The sequence below is a fragment of the Hyperolius riggenbachi genome, chromosome 9 (assembly GCF_040937935.1).
Source record: "Hyperolius riggenbachi isolate aHypRig1 chromosome 9, aHypRig1.pri, whole genome shotgun sequence".
NCBI lineage: Eukaryota > Metazoa > Chordata > Amphibia > Anura > Hyperoliidae > Hyperolius > Hyperolius riggenbachi.
Window position 1 is genome coordinate 209,202,256 of NC_090654.1, and position 20,081 is coordinate 209,222,336.

Genomic DNA, 20,081 nt, shown 5'->3' on the forward strand with positions numbered 1-20,081 from the left:
AATAGTTAGGTGTATGGGCCCCTTTAGTCTATCACTGTGGAATGTTTGTTAACCCAACAGAAGCTTCAATAGAGGTCAAAAGCATTGCACTTATCTCAGACGAGATGACTCTATTGAAGCTTCTGTTGGGTTAACAAACATTCCACAGTGATAGACTAAAGGGGCCCATACACCTAACTATTTTTCCGCCGATATACAGCAGATTCGAACTCTGTGCTGAAAGCAGAAGTCCTCTATTATTGTCTAACACTGACCCTCACATGACAAGTGTCCATAAATACACATTACAGTAGTACTACATATTTAGTAGCAGGCAAATGTAACAAAAATGAAAACAATGTGCCAAAATAAATTGGCCTGGAACACAATTGGCTGCTTAAGGGTTAAAGCAGCAGGGACAGCAATACTATCCCAGGGGGGAAAAATACACATATATAAGTAGATAACTACTTGTTTTACTGACATACTAGATTTATTGTGCTGTTCACATTTTGATTTCAGGGAATCTTAAATAGTAAATAAAGAGAATTCTGCTCCTGGAATTTTTCATTTTGATTCCCTCTGACTGAAGCCCGTCCTCATTTCTTCCCTTTTTGTCTCCTAGAACCTGCACTGTCATAGCCAATTTGTTTTGGAAACACACGAGCATAGCATAGATCAGATTTCAGCAACTCACTGAACTGCCTTCAGCCAGTCGATGAGGAACAGGAATGTGGGTGGGGTAACGACAAGCTTACTTCTTGTTGGCAATGACAAAAATAGAGCCAGGCTGACAGATGAGATTTATTACAGCAGAAACTTTCCTGAATAGATTGGAGTGCTTGGAATGCAGGGAAAGGTTGCAGGCTGCATAGTAAACACGAGCAGTGGGTAAATGGAATTTGATTTTGTGGCTGACAACAGTCTTTAACCACTTGATGACCAGGTGTGGTTTGCATGATCTGTGCTGCATGGGCTCTCCAGCCCGCAGCACAGATCAGGATTATGCCAGGACGATCAGACTTACCCCCTTTTTTCTCCACTAGGGGGATGTCCTGCTGGGGGGATCTGATCGCCACCGGCTTGCTGTGCTTTGCGGGGGGGCTCTTCAAAGGCCCCCTCCGCAGCGTTTTCTGTGCTCCCTTCCTCTCCCTCCCTGGGCTGCGCAGGACGGATATCCGTCCTGCACATTGTAGGATAGGCTTCAGCCTATCATATGCCGGCGATCCCCAGCCAATCAGACGCCGGGGATCGCCAATCTGTCTTACGGCGCTGCTGCGCAGCAGCGCCGTATGATGTAAACAGCGGGGATTTCTTCCCCGCGTGTTTACATTTTGCCGGCGAGCCGCGATCGGCGGCTCTCCGGCTGTTCACGGAGACACCCTCCGTGAACGGACATGGAAAGGCCGCTCGAACGACCGGCCGTTTCCATGGAAACCCGCAGACGACCAGTTTACGCCAATCGGCGTTAGCTGGTCGTCAAGAGGTTAAGGCCCCATTTACATTGCGGTGCGGTGAACAGCTGCATTGTAATGCGGCTTAGTGCACTGTAATGCGCCACCTATGTGACGTTCACAGTGCAGCTGTAACTTTGTGGTATAACGGGTTGCGGTATGGTAATGCACTGCATCAAGTGTGATACCGCTAAAAGTGTGTGTTACCTGAGGGGAAACCTACTTTTCATTGATTGTATGCTTAAATGCACCCGCTGTAATGCAGGTGGAACATAAAGTACTAATTTTCTCCTTCTGTTGCGTTCATGCTATACAAGAAAATAAACACAACATCCCACTGTGAACGTAGCCTCAATGTTACAAAGCCAGCAAAAACACCAGGACTTCCAGAAAGTGCATGAGAAATATTGGCCAATCAAAGAGGAACAGAGGTGTGGGAGGGGAAAATGGGAGGGAAAGAGGCTTCAGCCAATCAAGCTGCATTAGTTATGTCTGAGAGGAAAGTAAAGAAGATAAAAAGGAAACCCCAGCATTCCCTGCAACTTCCTTTGTGCTGCAGAAGTACCAAATGAGAGCCAGGGAAACAGGGGAATTTTTTTGGGAGAAGAAAAGTAAGAGTAATTTTTAACCTTGGGACTGCCTGGTTAGCATCCTTATTACTGGTTCACCAGATTAAAATAAAGAATGGATCGTTGATTTTATGCCATAAGTCAATAGGAACCGCTGTTAAATAACAAAAAGCCAGATACATACCTAAGACTCTGGGTCCTAAATGAGCCTTCCCTCCCCTCTCCTGATGCCCGTTCCAGCACTGGCTCCCCTGTAGCAGTATTTGACTAAATTAGTCCAATACGGCTTTCTCCGCCACTGAAGGGAGGCTTCGGAAATCCTCTCTTGTGCGCAGCATGGAGCAGTCTGTCTTCGGGAGGACTCGGCTCCCAAAGACTTTCGAAGCCCCCTGCGGTGAGGAATTTAAACGGGGGAGCCAGCGCTGCAACGAGGGCACTGGGAGAGGGAAGGCTCATTAGGACCTTCCTTCTCCTTAGGTAAGTATCTGGTTTCTTTTTAAAAATAAAAGACTCCCATTAGCTTTAAGGTAGTTACACTTTAAATACGATAGTTGCTGGAAACTCAAGTAAACATGACCTGATGACATATTTACTTGTTCTTTAATCCTTTACTCAAACGCTAGCAAATTTCCAGCAGTTGACTGCCGATTATCACGAGAAGATGTGATCAGCATTTGTCTCTGCAATCACACGCAATTAACTGCACTATCCTTTATGCCTGGTACACACTATGTAATTTCCTATCATTTTTCAGATCGATTTTCCAGTCCCTTATGAACAAAATTGATCAAAATCGATCAGAAAAACGATGGGAGATCAGCTTAGTCATGTTGTAAATTATCACTTCAACTGGAAACCTGACCGGAAACTGCATGGTGTGTACCAGGCATTAAAGGTGTGCAGAAACACCAAATTTAAAGATAGTCTACTTAAAAACTAGAGCCTTCTTGACCACATCTGCTTTCTGTCATGGAGCCATGCTAAATTGGTAATCCAGCTAAGCGATAAATACCCAGAAAATACTTTAAGAGAACCTCAACTGAGAGGGATATGGAGGTTTCCTTTTAAACAATACCAGTTGTCCGGCATTCCTGTTTATCTCTTTGGCTGCAGCAGTGGCTGAATCACACACCTGAAACAAGCGGGTAGATGCAGCGGGGTTTGTTACCCATAATGCCTCTCTCCGCCCAGCATTTGAACGAGCTTGCAAGCGTCTATTGTACGCGTTGCAAGCCTCGCTATGGAGCACTTCCTCCAAGCCGGAAGGATGAAGTACTCCATAGCAAGGCTTGCAACGCGTCCAGTAGACGGGGTAATTAACCCCGCCGCATCTACCCGCTCAGCTGGAGCAATTAAAGCCAATTTGAATCACGAGTAACCACTGTGGTTACTTGTGAATATTCTGTGATGAGCATCCCTGGTGCTCAAGCAGTTGCCAGGCAGCAGTGAGCATTTGCCAGGCAGCAGCAAGCAGTTGTGAGCATTTGAGAGACATTTACCTGCCTTTCAACTGTCCGTGGAAAAAGAGACCTAAGGGTACTTTAACACAGAATTAATTGCATTGCAACTGTCAATATAATCGCATTGGTATGCAAAGATAGTTTAGTGGTGCGGAGGATTCTGTCGGAATGATAGATTTCAACATTTTTGCAGATTTCAAAGTTTTGCAAAGGTGTTTGTGTGGCTTTAGACTTACTGTGATGTGCAATTTCAGATAATGGGGGAAACTTTTTTTCAACACACTATTTAGCTTCACTAAGCAGAAGCAAGCTGAGGCTAGTAAAATTTCTAATATTAAAGAACTACAGATGAAATAAATCAGCCGAAACAGCGAATTCAGGCACAACTGCAGTACAGCAATTGGGTGCCACCATAGTCGTCCACAGGGGCGTTGCTAAGATCCTATGAGACCCGAGGCAATTTTGGGCACCCCAGGTCAAAAATGGGTCTGGCCACACACCAGAATGTGGGTGTGGTCATGGGTGGAGCCAAATTTACATGAACTTAAGAGCAGTCTAAGTAGGCCTGTCCAGCAAAATGTTGGATGAAGCCCCCCCTCTTCAGAAAAAGTGCAGCATATCACATAAATAGTCAGTGTCACTTAAACATGACTAAGCAGAATTACCTGGCTTTTGTACCGTCTGGTCTGGCTTTCTGCTGGGCAGGCTGGCCTGCTGCGAGGTTGTCAGTTCACCCATAGCATTCCCTGACCTTCTAGTGGACCCCCTCCCATGCTCCCACGGGTATCACATTGAGGCACAACAACTCCTAGTATGCCCCCAGAGAAGAACCACAGCTCCCTGCATGCCCCCAGAAAGGCACCACAGCACCCAGTATGCCCACTTAGAGGCACCACAGCATCCAGCATACCGATTGATGCACCACAGCTGACTCGGCCTGGGGGACATCCGGGCACCCCAGAATAGATCCGTGACTACTACTTTGTAGCAGAACTCTGCAGCAGTGCTGACAGTGGCTGAGAAAGCACAATAACCACTCTGTAGCAGTGAAGATATTGGCAGGGACACCGGTTAGTGGCATTTGATAGCAGCAGTGTTAGGTGTAAGTAGGGTGTAAGTTAGTGTTGGGTGTAGGTTAGTGTTAGGTATGGGTAGGGGGATCAGTGATAGGCAGATGTGGGGACGGTTTGCTTGAGAACAGGAGGAGATAGGCCAATAATAGAATATCAGTTACACTACTAATATTCTATTATCAATAACAAATGATAGAACAAGTTTATTTTATTATCTGTAATACCCTACGCTCAAATGAACATGTGGTGCATTATAAGTACGCAGATCGGCTGCTAGAAACTGTTTGGCAGTCCCAACTTCTGCCTCTTGTATGGAGCCAAATAGCATGTTCGGGGGAAAAAAACCCATAAAATTATAGGCACGGAAACCTGAAATCAGCTTCATCTGGAACACATTTATGGTGCTGGGTGCATGATGGAGAGACCACTTCTGCTTCAAGAATTACTGTATACAGTTGGCAGTATTCACAAAAAAAAAAGCTGTATGGAGCTTTGAATCAGGGTAATATAACTTACAGGCTAACTTGCAAGGGGGGGGGGGGGGGGGGGGGGGGAGTAAGCTTTTGGCTAAAAAGCCTTCTTCAGACTTCATCCTGAAGAAGGCTTATTAGCCAAAAGCTCACTCTTTCTTCTAAGTTAGTGAATAAATGGTACTATCCTGATTCAAAACTACTTGCTTTTACTGATGGCTAACACAGTACAATACTCTATCACAATCTAGTGCCTACCATCATCATATGTATGCATCATGTAGTGCACGTACCATAGCATGGCTATCCTAGCATGGAAAATCTCTATAGCCAACTGACTGCTTGTTTCAATTTTAGGGTAAAGCCAATTAACTTATCTGAAGGTTTTTGGAATGTGAGAGGAAACCGAAATGCCCAGAGGAAACCCACGCAGACACGGGGAGAACCCATGCAGGTGTTGACTTGGCTGGAATTCAAAACGGGGACCCAGCGCTGCAAGGCGAAAGCGCTAATCACTATGCCACCGTGCTGCCCAATACTTTAGACTGTTTTGCAATTCTGCTCCAGTACTGCATTGTATTACAATAGATTTTAGCCTCCATACCAGGAATTCAGAGTGGATTACTTAAAACAATCACTTCTCTTTTCAGTGTCTGAACTATGTTCTTGCGGTTACATCTTTTCAATACAGACACCCCCCACCTGATAAGCAGGCCTGCTAAGAGAATTCTGCTATCCTAGCATGGAAAATCTCTATAGCCAATGACTGCTTGTTTCCATTAACGTCTCCTGGTCACTCTTCACTAATCAGCTTTGAACTCAGTCACATGTAACAGAAGCCGGCAAAGTAAGCCCAGCATGAAACATTAATAATTGCTGGCAAAAAAATGGATCTTTCATAATCATTTGCTAGAACTACCACTGAAACGGTGTCTGATCGAAGTATGAAAAAAAAGCCATTTTTAGAAACAAATCAAATCTCTTGGAATAAAATCCTTCTTTGTTTTCAAAATTGAACCAGGAAGGCTATTATGTAGTTATATTAGGATAAACTGGCTGGGGTGATTCAAGAGTATTCCTGCCACTGATCAAATTTAAGTATTGAGAAATACTCATTTCGCAAAAAGGACACATCCAAAATTACTAAATGTATTGAGAAAGACAGGAGTTTGTTTATCTAGGCAGCAATACAGGTCATTCTTAAAGAGAACCTGAGGTGGCTTAGTATAATCCTAACAGGACCCAGAGGCATATTGTGTGCACAATGACATGCCTCTGGGCCATTGTATCGCCGCTGCCAGTCCACCCTGCACCACGCTGCACCCCCTTAAAAGATCGCCAGCCTAGAGACAATTTGCTTGTCGCTAGCTGGCTTTATTTATCTGAGGCTGTCAGTCAGCCTCGCAGCATCGCCCCCTCGATAACGCACTCCCTCCGCCGCTCTCCGCCTCTATTTGCTTCCTCCAATAGAAAGCCGAGCCGCGACCCAGGAAGTACTCCTTCCAGCGATGCATGCTGCACATGACATGCCTCTGGGTCCTATTAGGATTATAATATGCCACCACGGGTTCTCTTTAAATGGGTAGATATAGAGACACTTATGAACATGCACTAACTACAACCAGATTTCAGTTTACTGTAACCTCTTTAGCACGAGTACACTGGTTCACACATAAATCTGTACATTTCCAGTCCAGTACTGTCCTGTCAGTTTGCATCAGTTTTACCTGACTGAATCGGAAATGTACACCTTTTGGCTAAGGTCACACTTGTCCATGCAGAGAACCATCAGTTTGCTATGGTTTTTTTTTTTGTTTTGCTGTTTTTCCAGCGTTTGTTTTTCTGTGTGCTTTTTTATGAGTTTCCATTTGCATTGTTTAATCATCATATTTAGCAAGTAAAAGTAATTTTCAAATTAGTTTTTACCTTATTTGGGCAAAAACACATGAGAAACCCATGCGCTTTTTTCCACTATAGGAAAGGATTGTATGCAGAATGCATGCAGTATGCAGAAAGAATCAACTTGAGAGAGTGTTAAAAACGCACAAAAAATAAAAATTGTAAAAAGCATACCAATGTATTTTATGCGCCCCATAGGCTATCATTATGTATGTACCATATTTGCGTGTGATTTCTAAAACGCATGCGATTCAAATAAGTGTGACCCTAGCCTTTGTGTGTCAACACACCCACAGAAACACATGCAAAACTGATAGGACTGGACCGGAAATGTACAGATTTATGTGTGAACACAGCCATAGAAACACATACAAAACAGATGCCAACTGGCAAAAACTGACAGGACACCTTTCTGTGAATCAAGGCAAACCAGGTTTGTGTTGTTGCAGAGTCTAGCAACAGCTTTTTACCAAAAGTATGGTTAAAATGTCTCAAATGAGGCTGCAACAGTATTGCAGTATTCTTGTAGTACTAACTTGGTTTTAAAAACTGGCATCTGATGCACACGGTCAGAGGGTGGGAGTGTAAATAATAAAATAGAGTTAATGTTGTAGGTCCCGTTTTAAGACATTCTTAACACAAGTCTATAACGTAAAATATCAGTAACTATTCCTTAGAATTCAGTCATCAAGACAAGAGAAAAGATGCCTTAGAGGAAATCTAATTAACATGTATAAATACATTAGAGGGCAATATAATAGCTTGGCGGATGAGCTTTTTGTCCCTAGGCCTTCTCAAAGGACTAGAGGACATGATCTGCGCATAGAGGAAAAACGTTTTAGCCATTTATTAAGGAAAGGGTTCTTTACAGTAAGAGTGATTAAGATGTGGAATGCATTGCCACAGGAAGTCGTTATGGCAAACTCTATACCTGCATTTAAAGGGGGCTTAGATGCTTTCCTTGCGTTGAAAGACATCCATGGCTACAATTACTAGGTAATGCCTAATGATGTTGATCCAGGGATTTTTATCTGATTGCCATCTGGAGGCGGGAAGGAATTTTTCCCTTTTGGGGCTAATTGAACCATGCCTTGTAAGGGTTTTTTCGCCTTCCTCTGGATCAACAGGGATATGTGGGGGACGGGCTGGAGTTGTACTTTGTACTGGTTGAACTCGAAGGACGTATGTCTTTTTTCAACCATAATAACTATGTAACTATGTAAGAATGCAAAGCTGTCACTACTATTTTCATGCTAATGAGCATATTTATAAAAAAATATAAAAAAATTAAAATATGATACTGACCTTTATAGTGGGCATTTGGATGCAACTTCCCATTCTCAGAATGTCCATTTCTGTACAAACTATTTCCAAACGGCTCAGAAGTTAGGTTAGAAAGACTGGATGCCCTGATTTTACCCGCCACTGGAGATTCTTTATTAAAATCATGGGGCACTCCCCAGTACAAGTCTCTACTCCATGTGCCCGGATCTTCGTGAGGACGATTTGTTGGCAGTGGAAAAATCTGGTGGTGTAGTTGGGGGCTGGGCAGCTGGGATGATAAAGGAGAAAGGCCAGAAGACCCATCTTTATGGATAGTATTACTTGATGATGAATGTCTAAGCACACCACTGTTTACAGATGGGAGCCTCTCCGTTCTACTGTTACGTTGAGTCACTGTTGAGGTCAAAGATTCCAGTGAACTGATTTGTCTCATAAGGTTAGGGCTGATGCGACCATGGCCTCCCCTGCGATCTAGCTGCCCCAACCAATACTCAGTTTCCTCCACACTTTCACTTTTAATGACTTTAAGGAGGTTTTTGTTGACAAAACCATTTAACTGCACAATCTCCTGATCAACCATGAAGTCCGCATTTCTACTTGACTGACTTCCTAAAACATCTCTTTGATGACTCTGAACAGGCTCCTGCAGTGTAAGGATGTCAGCTTTAGTGGCACACTCCTTTGGTAAAGCAGTGCGAACAGTAGTGACATTTTCACTTGGGTCATCCTTAACAGAATCCTCACAGAAGCTGTAGGTTACCACTTTTTGGACACATGGGCTGATATCTTGCACTTTAGCTACAACAGTCCTGACAGCGCTGCTATCAGAAAACTGATCACTTCCCTCCTGAGAAGTCCTCTGAGATATGCATCCTAGATTGTTACGCTCATTATGCTGATCCTGCATCATCCTTATGACATCCTGCAGATCTCCCATTGGGCTCCCATTCTGAGGAACTAAAGTGAAATCATTGAAGACATCATTGTCATACAAAGATTGAGTGCTGCCCGCTGTTGATTCAGAACCAAGTATCCCTGAACTCTCACTGTATCTAGCATGAGGGTTTCTCACCGATAGGCCTCCAACATAGCTGTCCTTGTTTTCTACCGACTGAAGTTTTGGGCGTACAACATTATCCGTGGATCCTGCCAAGGAAATTTTGATAGATGGGGTTTTCTCTTTACCTGGCGCCATCCCAGGTTCCGGGGTCCCTTTCCACTTTATCTTCTTGTTCACAAAGTCCTCTATGCTTTCTTTCCTCCGGCTGAACCTCCGGCCTTTTTTCCCTTTCGTTGGAGTCTTTTTCTCGATTGACGTAGTTAACGACTCTTGGAAATCAATGGAGAGAGAGTCCTCTAGAAAATGGGATGCTCCCGGCATGTCCTCAAATTTGCCATCCTGATTTCCCATTTTAAGTCCAGGATTTCTAATGGTGTTGAGGAGATCAACAAGCAGTTTGTCCTTAGCAGCAGTGAGCTTGTAGAGCTCCGTTAGCAGGACCCGTGTTGTCGTTTTCTTTAAGGCCTCTGTGTAGCTTCCATAAGGTGGATCCTTGTGCTGTGCTTGCTCTGTTTCCTCCCTGACTTGGATGCAGCTATCAAAGCATGCTCCTGCCTTGTCTCGAGTTACACAGCGTTTGTATATGAATCCCCTGACATTACCCGGAGGAAGATAGAAGCTGACGTAACAGAGTTCCAGAATGGGCTTGTGCAATTGGAGGACAGAGTTTGCACTCTCCATTTTCCGCCTCTAATGATTTAAAAATTTGAATAATGTTGTTAATGTTCTCTGTGCTTCTTGAGAGAACATGTGATAACCAGGCTGAAAATCATCTGACTGAGATCCACAATAGCTTGGCCTGTTAGAGCAAGAACAGAAAGGAAACGTCAGTAATGAGAATGTTAGATATACATAAATATAACCACAATGAGTCATTCTCATCAGTGCAATTAACTATATCGTTTTCAACCCTATAAACATCTGATAAGATTAAGCATGTCTGTAGTTTGCGGATGACCGGTCAGCCATTACTTTGCTTTGGTTGAGACTATCCTTTGTTTTACGTGAAAAAACAATACAACTACAGACAAATGGTGCTATTTAAATGTCAACTAAAGTGAGAGGGATATGGAGGCTGCTGTATTTATTTATTTTTAAACAATACCAGTTGCCTAACATCCTGCTGATCTATTTGGCTGCAGTAGTGTCTGAACAACACCAGAAACAAGCATGCAGCTAATCTTACCAGATCTGACAATAATGTCAGAAACACCTGATCTGCTGCATGCTTGTTCAGGGTCTATGGCTAAAAAAATAATATTAGAGGCAGATGATCTGCAGGACAGCCAGGAAACTGGAATTGCTTAAAAATAAATTAATATGGCAGCCTCCATATCCCTCGTTTCATTTTTCCTTTAAATTGTGCCACAGCGCCCTGCAAAACATCTTAATGCACAAGACAAGGATCCTCTTGCTGACCAGTAAATGGCATAATGTTTCAAGACTGTTCACAACCTTTAACACCCTGGGTGAGGTTGTGTCTTTAGAAAAGTAATTTATTTAAAAATGAACAACTTGTGCATGTATCATCTCATCCTTCCATATCCATTCTGCTGTGGGAACAAGGGATAGCATGGTGTCTTATATGTACCATCAAAAGTCAGGAAAATCTAAACCAGTGGATCACTTTAGCCCTAGGCAAAATAGACTGTGGGATGCCTTGTGGCCACACAGATCATTTGTATTTGTATTACAATCAGACTGGATTGAGTTATGGCTTGCAGCTTGCATGCAGGTTTACAGTTTACAGAATGTAGACCACTGACTAGTTGCTATAGGTTTGTGTAATGTGCACATTGCTCTGTGTCTATCAAGAAATATGATGGCACACACACACACACTATACACACACACACACACACACTATACACACACACACTATACACACACACACACACACTATACACACACACACACTATACACACACACACACTATACACACACACACACTATATACACACACACACTATATACACACACACACTATATACACACACACACACACACGTTAAAGCTGAATTTCCAAGTTTTTTTCTAAGAGGATAATGGTATTATCTAAAACAAACACCCCACAAACACACCTTCCCCTCAGAAAAAGCTGAAAATTCACAATTATAAGTTCTCAGTTTTTCTGTGCAGAAAACGCGCAGAAAAACAGTCAAGTGTGTTCCCTGCCTAACTGGTTAAGGGAAACCGCCTGACCACCAAGAAGGTCTCAGCAGTGAAAGAGACACCAACTGACAACTAAAACGGTTCCTATATGGAGAAGGGGGACAGTGTACATCATGTGACTGAGGGAGCCAAGGCACCCAATGAGTATCAAAGATGCCCTCATTTGGTGACCTGGAGGCGGGGGGAAAAGGGGTGCTATAGAGAGGCCCTGAGAATGGGAAAAAAAAAAAAATCAGTGACCACCACCAAAGCCCACAAAGCTATTATTTAGGGAGGGAGAGGAGGTCTATTGTACACCAAGTACTCCAAAAAGAAAATGCACAAATAACAAGCGGTTTCTTAAAAAAGCATTGAAGTCAAATGTCACATGAAAAAAACGGGTTTATAAGTAAGAAAAAAAAGGGGATCCCTCTATGAAAACATGCTTTCAACTGAAGTGAAAAGTATGTGGAGGCTGAGAGAAAATTTTTAATATATATATATATATATATATATATATATATATATATATATATATATATATATATATATATATATATATATATATATATATATATATATAATATATATATTCATACATCATATATATAATCATACATACATATGTGAACACCTGTTCAATTTTCTCATTGATGCAATTATTTAACCTGCTGAGCGGTCTGGACGAGCTCAGCTCGTCCAACACCGCCAGAGGCTGCCGCTCAGGCCCTGCTGGGCCGATTTTCGTCAAATAAAAAGCAGCACATGCAGCCGGCACTTTGCCAGCCGCGTGTGCTGCCTGATCGCCGCCGCTCTGCGGCGATCCGCCGCGAGCAGCGGCGAAAGAGGGTCCCCCCAGCCGCCTGAGCCCAGCGTAGCCGTAACAAAAAGTTCCGGCCAGCGCTAAGGGCTGGATCGGAGGCGGCTGACGTCAGGACGTCGGCTGACGTCGATGACGTCACTCCGCTCGTCGCTATGGCGACGATGTAAGCAAAACAAGGAAGGCCGCTCATTGCGGCCTTCCTTGTTTATTCTGGGCGCCGGAGGCGATCGGAAGAACGCCTCCGGAGCGCCCTCTAGTGGGCTTTCATGCAGCCAACTTTCAGTTGGCTGCATGAAATAGTTTTTTTTTTAATTTAAAAAAAACCCTCCCGCAGCCACCCTGGCGATTTAATCAGATGGCCAGGGTGGTTAATCAACCAATCACATGCCAGTTGCTTCAATGTATTTAGGGGTGTGATCCTGGTCAAGAATCTCCTGAACTCCAAACTGAATGTCAGAATGGGTAAGAAAGGCGATTTAAGAAATTTTGAGTGTGGCATGGTTGTTGGTGCCAGATGGGCTGAACTGAGTATTTCACAATCTGCTCAGTTACTGGGATTTTCACGCACAACCATTTCTAGGGTTTACAAAGAATGGTGTGAAAAGGGAAAAACATCCAGTATGCGGCAGTCCTGTGGGCGAACTTGCCTTGTTGATGCTAGAGGTCAGAGAATGGGCCGACTGATTCAAGCTGATAGAAGAGCAACTTTGACTGAAATAACCACTTGTTACAACTGAGGTATGCAGCAAAGCATTTGTGGAGCCACAACACGCACAACCTTGAGGCGGATGGGCTACAACAGCAGAAGACGCCACCGGGTACCACTCATCTCCACTACAAATGGGAATAAGAGGCTACAATTTGCACAAGCTCACCAAAATTGGACAGTTGAAGACTGGAAAAATGTTGCCTGGTCTCCTGAGTCTCGATAGAGTCAGAATTTGGCATCAACAGAATGAAAACAGAATGAAAACATGGATCCATTGTGCCTTGTTACCACTGTGCAGGCTGCTGGTGGTGGTGTAATGGTGTGGGCTATGTTCTCTTGGCACACTTTAGGCCCCTTAGTGCCAATTGAGCATCGTTTAAATGCCACGGGCTACCTGAGCATTGTTTGAACATGTCCATCCCTTCATGACCACAATGTACCCATCCTCTGATAGCTACTTCCAGCAGGATCATGCACTATGTCACAAAACTCAAATCATTTCAAATTGGTTTCTAGAACATGACAATGAGTTCACTGTACTAAAATGGTCCCCACAGTCACCAGATCTCAAACCCAAAAGAGCATATTTGGGATGTGATGGAATGGGAGCTTCGTGTGCCCTGCATGTGGCATAGATGGCATTGTTCTCCGGTGGTTCAACTCCTTCCTGGCTGGCAGAACACAAAGGGTAGCCTTAGGGCCCTTCCTCTCCAACCCTGTACCACTAAAATACGGTGTACCTCAGGGCGCAATATTATCCCCTTTACTGTTCACCATATACATGCTGCCACTTGGAGAAATCATACAAAAACATGGCCTGACATATCATTGCTATGCTGATGACACCCAGCTATATTTGTCATTCAAACCTGATGTCACAGACCCTACTCCACAAAAAACGCATGCTTAGCTGAGCTTCAGGAGTGGATGAATAATAATTGGCTAAAACTTAATGCTGACAAAACTGAGGTTCTTGTTATCGAGGGCCAGGGCTCAACAGCAAAGCAGCTCCAGTCTCAACCAACACCGCTAAGGATAGGGAGCTCAGACCTGAACAACTCAGACTGTGTGCGCAGCCTGGGAGTACTGATTGATGGGAAATTAAGCTTCAGGAATCAAATCTCAGCTGTTGTGAAACATTCCTTCTTTCACCTAAGGAATATTGCAAGGATTAAACACCTAATTCCTTCAGAGGATCTTCCAACCCTAGTTCATGCCTTCGTCACATCAAGGTTAGACTACTGCAACGTCCTCTACACAAGCCTGCATAAGAAAGACTTACGCCGCCTGCAATTAGTACAGAATGCCGCCGCAAGGCTGTTAACGAGCCAACCCCGCCATTGCCACATAACACCAACCCTGAGCTCACTCCACTGGCTACCGATAAAATGGAGAATTCTGTTTAAGATTGGCTTACTGACCAATCCTTGCACAATCTGGGCCCTGGATACCTGAAGGACTTGTTGCAACTACATCACACCCACCACAATCTTAGATCAAAAGGACGTAACACCTTGGTCACCCCCAGAGTCCACCTCAAAACCTTTGGAGACAGAGCCTTTTGTCATGCTGCCCCTACACTTTGGAACTCCCTGCCACACCCAATCAGGACAGCCCCATCCCTGGAAGCATTTAAGTCTAAACTGAAAACCTACCTTTTCAGTCTGGCATTCATGAACATCTGACTATCTCCTCTGTAACACAACCCAGCCTGAAACCCTGTATTAATCTGAGACACAGCTATGCGCTTTGAGTCCTATGGGAGAAAAGCGCTTTACAAATGTTATTGTATTGTATTGTATTGTATCCCACAGATCTCCATCAACTGCAAGATGCTATCCTATCAACATGGGCCAACATTTCTAAAGAATGCTTTTCAGCACCTTGTTGAATCAATGCCACGTAGAATTAAGGCAGTTCTGAAAGTGAAAGGGGGGGTCAAAACCCGTATTATTATTGGGGGGGGGGGGTCAATCAGGCTTTGGGGCTGTTTTGCTTATGCAGGTACAGGGAAGCTTCAGCGTGTGCAAGGTGCCATGAATTCTCTTCAGTACCAGGAGATACTGGAAGAAAATGTGATGCAGTCCGTCACAAACCTGAGGCTTCGGAGACGTTGGACCATTCAACAGGACAATGATCCCAAGCATACCTCCAAGTCCACTAGAGCATGGTTGCAGATTAAAGGCTGGAAAATTTTGGAGTGGCCATCACAGTCACCAGACTTAAATCCGATTGAGAGCCTCTGGTGGGACTTAAAGAAAGCAGTTGCAGCATGCAAGCCTAAGAATGTGACTGAACTGGAGGCTTTTACCCATGAAGAATGGGCTAAGATACCCGTAGATCGCTGCAAGACACTTGTGTCAAGCTATGCTTCATGTTTAAAAGCTGTGATAACTGGAAAAGAATGCTGTACTAAGAATGAATGTCACTTGGGGGTTGAATAAAACTGATAATGATGTGAGCACAGAAAAGACATTTGTGGTTATTTCATTATAAATGTTATTTTATATTTGTCTGACTTACAAGTGCCTCTTTGATTTAATTGTAAACAAGATGACTGAAATGATCAAAATCAATGTCAAACTGGCCAAAACACTATTTCAGTTCAATAATTTTGAACACAACTGTAGTAATACTTTTTTGGACTAAACAAAAATATATATTTATTGTAGTTATGTATAGTGTGAAAAGAACCTCAGGGGTATTCACTACTTTTTCTGTGCCTACTGGGGAGATTAATTTGTTGTCCCAGTCTTCACTCTATGGCTCTCATATTAACACTAGTGGCCTTTGGGACAAGAAAGTGCATTAAATCCTCAATAGGGGTTCTAAATCTAAAGCCCGGTTCACACTGCAAGAGTTTTTTAAGTGCTTGTGATAAAAAAAAAAAAACCTTACTAATGTAATGCTAGGATTGTGAGATTCCACTTAAAAGAGAACCAGAGGTGGAAAGAACACTCTCAAACTACCCGATCGAAAATCTACTATGGACTAACCTAAAGCCTAAACCCTCCTGGAGCCTCCCATTTCTGGCCCACAATACAATCGCAGTATACCACAGAGTGAATAGACATTTACAAATAGCTCCCTTCCCCTCCCCCCTATTGCCAGTGTCTGTTAATCCAAAATGTGGAGTGATAGGGGAAGGGCTCCCATCTAATAGAATATATGAGCAAAGAAACATACGCTTTAAAGATATGTGTCAGCAGGGTGGCTGGATCTCTCTCTCGGCCCTTAGGGAGAAGCAAACATGTGCAAATCTACAATGGTGGGAATACTTCCAATACAGATACCTCATGACTTCGTTAGAACTACACCCTACCCAGCTGAGACAGCCTACTGAATTTGAATCATTATGCATGGGGGAAGGACTGAGTGAGAAAACACTTTCAAAAATCTATTCGATATTGTCGATATCTGCTGCACCCCAAATGCCTTTCTTTGCGGCCTGGGAGAGAGATCTAGGCAGGTCCTTTACACAGTCACAAAGGTCAAAAATGTGCATTTATGCCCATAAATCCTCAAGAGCAGTCAGAATACAAGAAGTCAACTATAAAATACTTACCCGCTGGTACTTTACTCCAGTCAGACTGAAAATGCTATTTCCAGAAAGGGACGACAGGTGGAGATGCAGAACACATAAAGGGACTCTACTACACATTATATGGTCTTGTCCCTTACTAACAGACTACTGGAAAAAGATAGAGAGACTTCTTAAAGCCACTACTAATAGAGAGGTTCCCTTTGATCCAGGTTTTATGTCCTACACTGCAATACCTGGTCTATGAGGGGATATAAAAATTCTATTGTAAAACACATCCTCAACGGAGCCAAATGTCTACTACTTAGACATTGGGGTGGGCCAACTATACCTGGGAATAAGGAGCTGGTTAAAGAATTAGACACCATTGAATTAATGGAAGATTTATCGTTTGCGGCCCTAAACAAAACTGATATATATAAAAAGACCTGGTCATATTGGAACTTTTTCAGACACTCAGAGGACTTCGAAATAGCACTCAAGGGCGAATAAGGATATAGCCTCATAACCACTCTTACTTTTTATTGGCAATTGATGGTCAAACTATACACTTATCAGACACCTGTGATTAATAAATATCTCTAAATAAAAGGTCGCTGTGAGTACGTGGGACGAAAAGAGGCGGGAGGTGGGGGAGGGGAGGGTAGGGAAAGTGAAGACAAATCTTTTTTAAGTGTGTTCTGTTTATACCTTGGTGTACAATACTGCCACATGTTTAGATACTATATCACTCAGCTAAGGTGGACGCCATACCATTTATGGACACTGTTTGACATATTGCCGTTTGAGAATTATAGATACTCTAGAATGGGACTCTTATTATTCTGACAAATCTCAGTTACAATTGTATAGGATGTTGTGGAAATTGTGTTCATTATGGAATCACAAGCTAAACATGCCAATTTATTGTACAATGTTTATCATATTCTCTGAAATAAAAGATTATTAAAAAAAAAAAAAAAGAGAACCCAGAGTGGATCTGATCAATGAGATGAGACACAGAGCCATGTCATTAGGCAGGGAACATACCTCAGGGTCCCCCAACCGCCGCTCTCTGCCCCTCCACCCCCCACCCCACTGCCACGCTATAGCTACCCCACCCCCCCCCCCCCCCCCCCCCCCCCGCCGGAGTTTAGCTACAAGATTTGTCGCCAACTCGGAGGTAAACAGAGGGGAGTGGAAATTCCCTGTGGAACAAGTAGCCTATTTTTTTTTTCGAGCCCACCTCGGGCTCTATTTGAAAGGAACCCGAGGTGAGAGTGTATATGGAGGCCTACATTTATTTCCTTTTAAACATTACCAGTTGCCTGACAGTCCTCCTGATTTTCAGATAAGGTACTCAGACTCCGGTTTTACTGGATTAGCCATATGCCTGTTTCAGGGTTTCCAGACACTACTTGCTAGAAGATCAACAGGGCTGCCAGGCCACTGGCATGGTTTACAAGGAAATAAATTGAAGTCTACCCGGGCAAAGCTCAGGTACACAAAATCAGATACTTACCTAATCAGAGGGAAGCCTCAGGATCCAATTGAGGCTTTCCTTGGTGTTCTGCTGTTTCCCAGTCACTGAGCACAACGGCATTGTCGCAAATCCTATCAGGGCCACGCGTCTCCTCTTCCGCATTCATGGCCGCGCAGTAGATGCTCGTGCCCAGCCATGAGTGTGGAAGAAGAGCTGCACAGCCACAATGTGGAGGGGGGGCTGCGCTCAGCAATTGGGGACTTCTGACAAAAGAGGAAAGCCTTAATAGGATCCTGAGATTTTTCTATCTTCATGGTAAGTATCTGTTTTTGAACCAGAGCTTCGGCTCGGGTTCGCTTAAAAGAGATATTCACTTCTGACCCAACCATCTTGTTTTTTTCTTGTCTGAATCAGAAGACTTAGCCTGCAAAGTCGAGCTTTTCTCTTTATTTTCTATTAAAGAATCATGAGGTTCAATATTCTCAGATTTTATGCACTCCATAAGTCTTACACATATTGGGGGATTATTCTTTAACAATAATTGGCTCAGCACATGACGGACATAAAAGCTTAACAGAAGTGCTAGAAATACCTGAACATATGGTGCCTCAAAAGCCTGGTGCACACCAAAAACCGATAGCAGATCCGCAAAACGCTATCGGTGTTTGAAGCGTTTTTTTCTTATTACTATGAAGCGTTTTGCTAGTGTTTTGTGGTAGCGTTTTTGTGTAGCAGATTACAGATATTGTTACAGTAAAGCTGTTACTGAACAGCTACTGTAACAACGCTGGAAAACCGCACTGATCTGGTGTTTTATCAAGTGTTTCGCGTTTTTCTATAGTTAACATTGGAGGCAGAAGCGCCTCCGAAATCCAAAAATGCTGCAGCCGGGAGTTTGCGTTTCAGCTAAAACCGACCCGCTCTGGTGTGTACCAGCCCATTAAAAATACATTAGCCAAGCGGATTTACAGGCGGATCGCATCCAAATCCGCTCGGTGTGCACTGGGCCAAAGGTGGTGGTTTTAGTATACAGTTTTACAGCAGCTTTCTTTATCATCCTTTTCCATTTTGATCAATTTTGACATTTTTAGGCTTGAAAACAGAAACAAAAAAAATAAAAAAAAATACCTGTAGTCAAAAAGAAACACCAAAGGCTAAAAAGGAAGAGAATTCCTTTAAATCAGTGAAGAAACATTTAACCAGAGGGGAAGTAGACCCCAGCTGCATAAACACCCAGTTAGTATGACCAGCAGAGCTCTAATCAGGAATGTGTCTACAGTGACAAAGTCTGAAATGCATTTAAGTAATATCTGAATCTCCTCTCATGCACAGGAAAATCTGTTCCCCTAACAACTGTCACAAAGCAGAGAATATACTGTATTCTGTACCCCAAAACAACACTGACATGAACACCACATCCACTGTAGTCCATGAAGATCATGCTTAAGCCAGCTTCACACTGAATATTGGCGTCAGCAGTGCGGTGGCACACCGCCAAAAGCAGGCCTTCCGGGAATACCTCATTACTATGCGGTATTCCCCTTCTGGCATCTGGCCAAAAAAGAAAGGAATACGCGCTTGTGGTCACTTCCTGTTTGGGATATACAGAAGTGCACATGAGCGTATTGTAAAAATACGCTTCCGCACATGCACTTCGCCAACATCGCCGCACCCAACATTTTTTTTTCTTTTAAATCCCTGCATCGCCATAGACTTAGGGACCTTTTCCACTAGCAATCGCTAGCGCTAAATGCTAGTGACTGAGCAAAGTCCCTTTTTTTCCGCAATTGCAATTTTGCTATGCAGTGCATTGCATAGCAAAACAGCGGTAAAAATCGCTCTGAGGCGCGATCACGCTTTGGTAAAAAAGGAATAGTGGTAGTGGAAATTACCTACCGTGATTCCTATGTTATTATGCAAACCCTAGCGATTTAAAAATCGGCAGCAATTTTCGATTCAGCACGCAATCGCCGCAAGTGAAAAAGGGCACTTACATGACTTCCGATCCACCGCACATCAGCGCAGATATGCGCACTAACGTCATTTTGGAAGCGCGTTAGATTGAGCACTTCCGGCGCACACCACTGCAGGTAATTTGAAAACACCCATAGACATTTATTGCCCTGCAGTAGCAGTGCGGTAAATT

At 43.5% G+C, this 20,081-nt stretch overlaps 1 protein-coding gene across 3 annotated transcripts in view; it reads right to left on the reverse strand.

Annotated features, from left to right (window-relative positions):
• FMN1 (formin 1) overlaps positions 1–20,081 on the reverse strand; it is a 405,926-nt gene that overhangs the window by 288,387 nt on the left and 97,458 nt on the right. For all 3 annotated transcript variants that reach the window (XM_068253927.1, XM_068253926.1, XM_068253928.1), the window contains exon 2: positions 8,210–10,047. In XM_068253927.1, coding sequence (XP_068110028.1) covers positions 8,210–9,929 — 1,720 coding nt within the window. In that variant the 5' untranslated portion in view covers positions 9,930–10,047. The remainder of the gene's footprint in view (positions 1–8,209; positions 10,048–20,081) is intronic.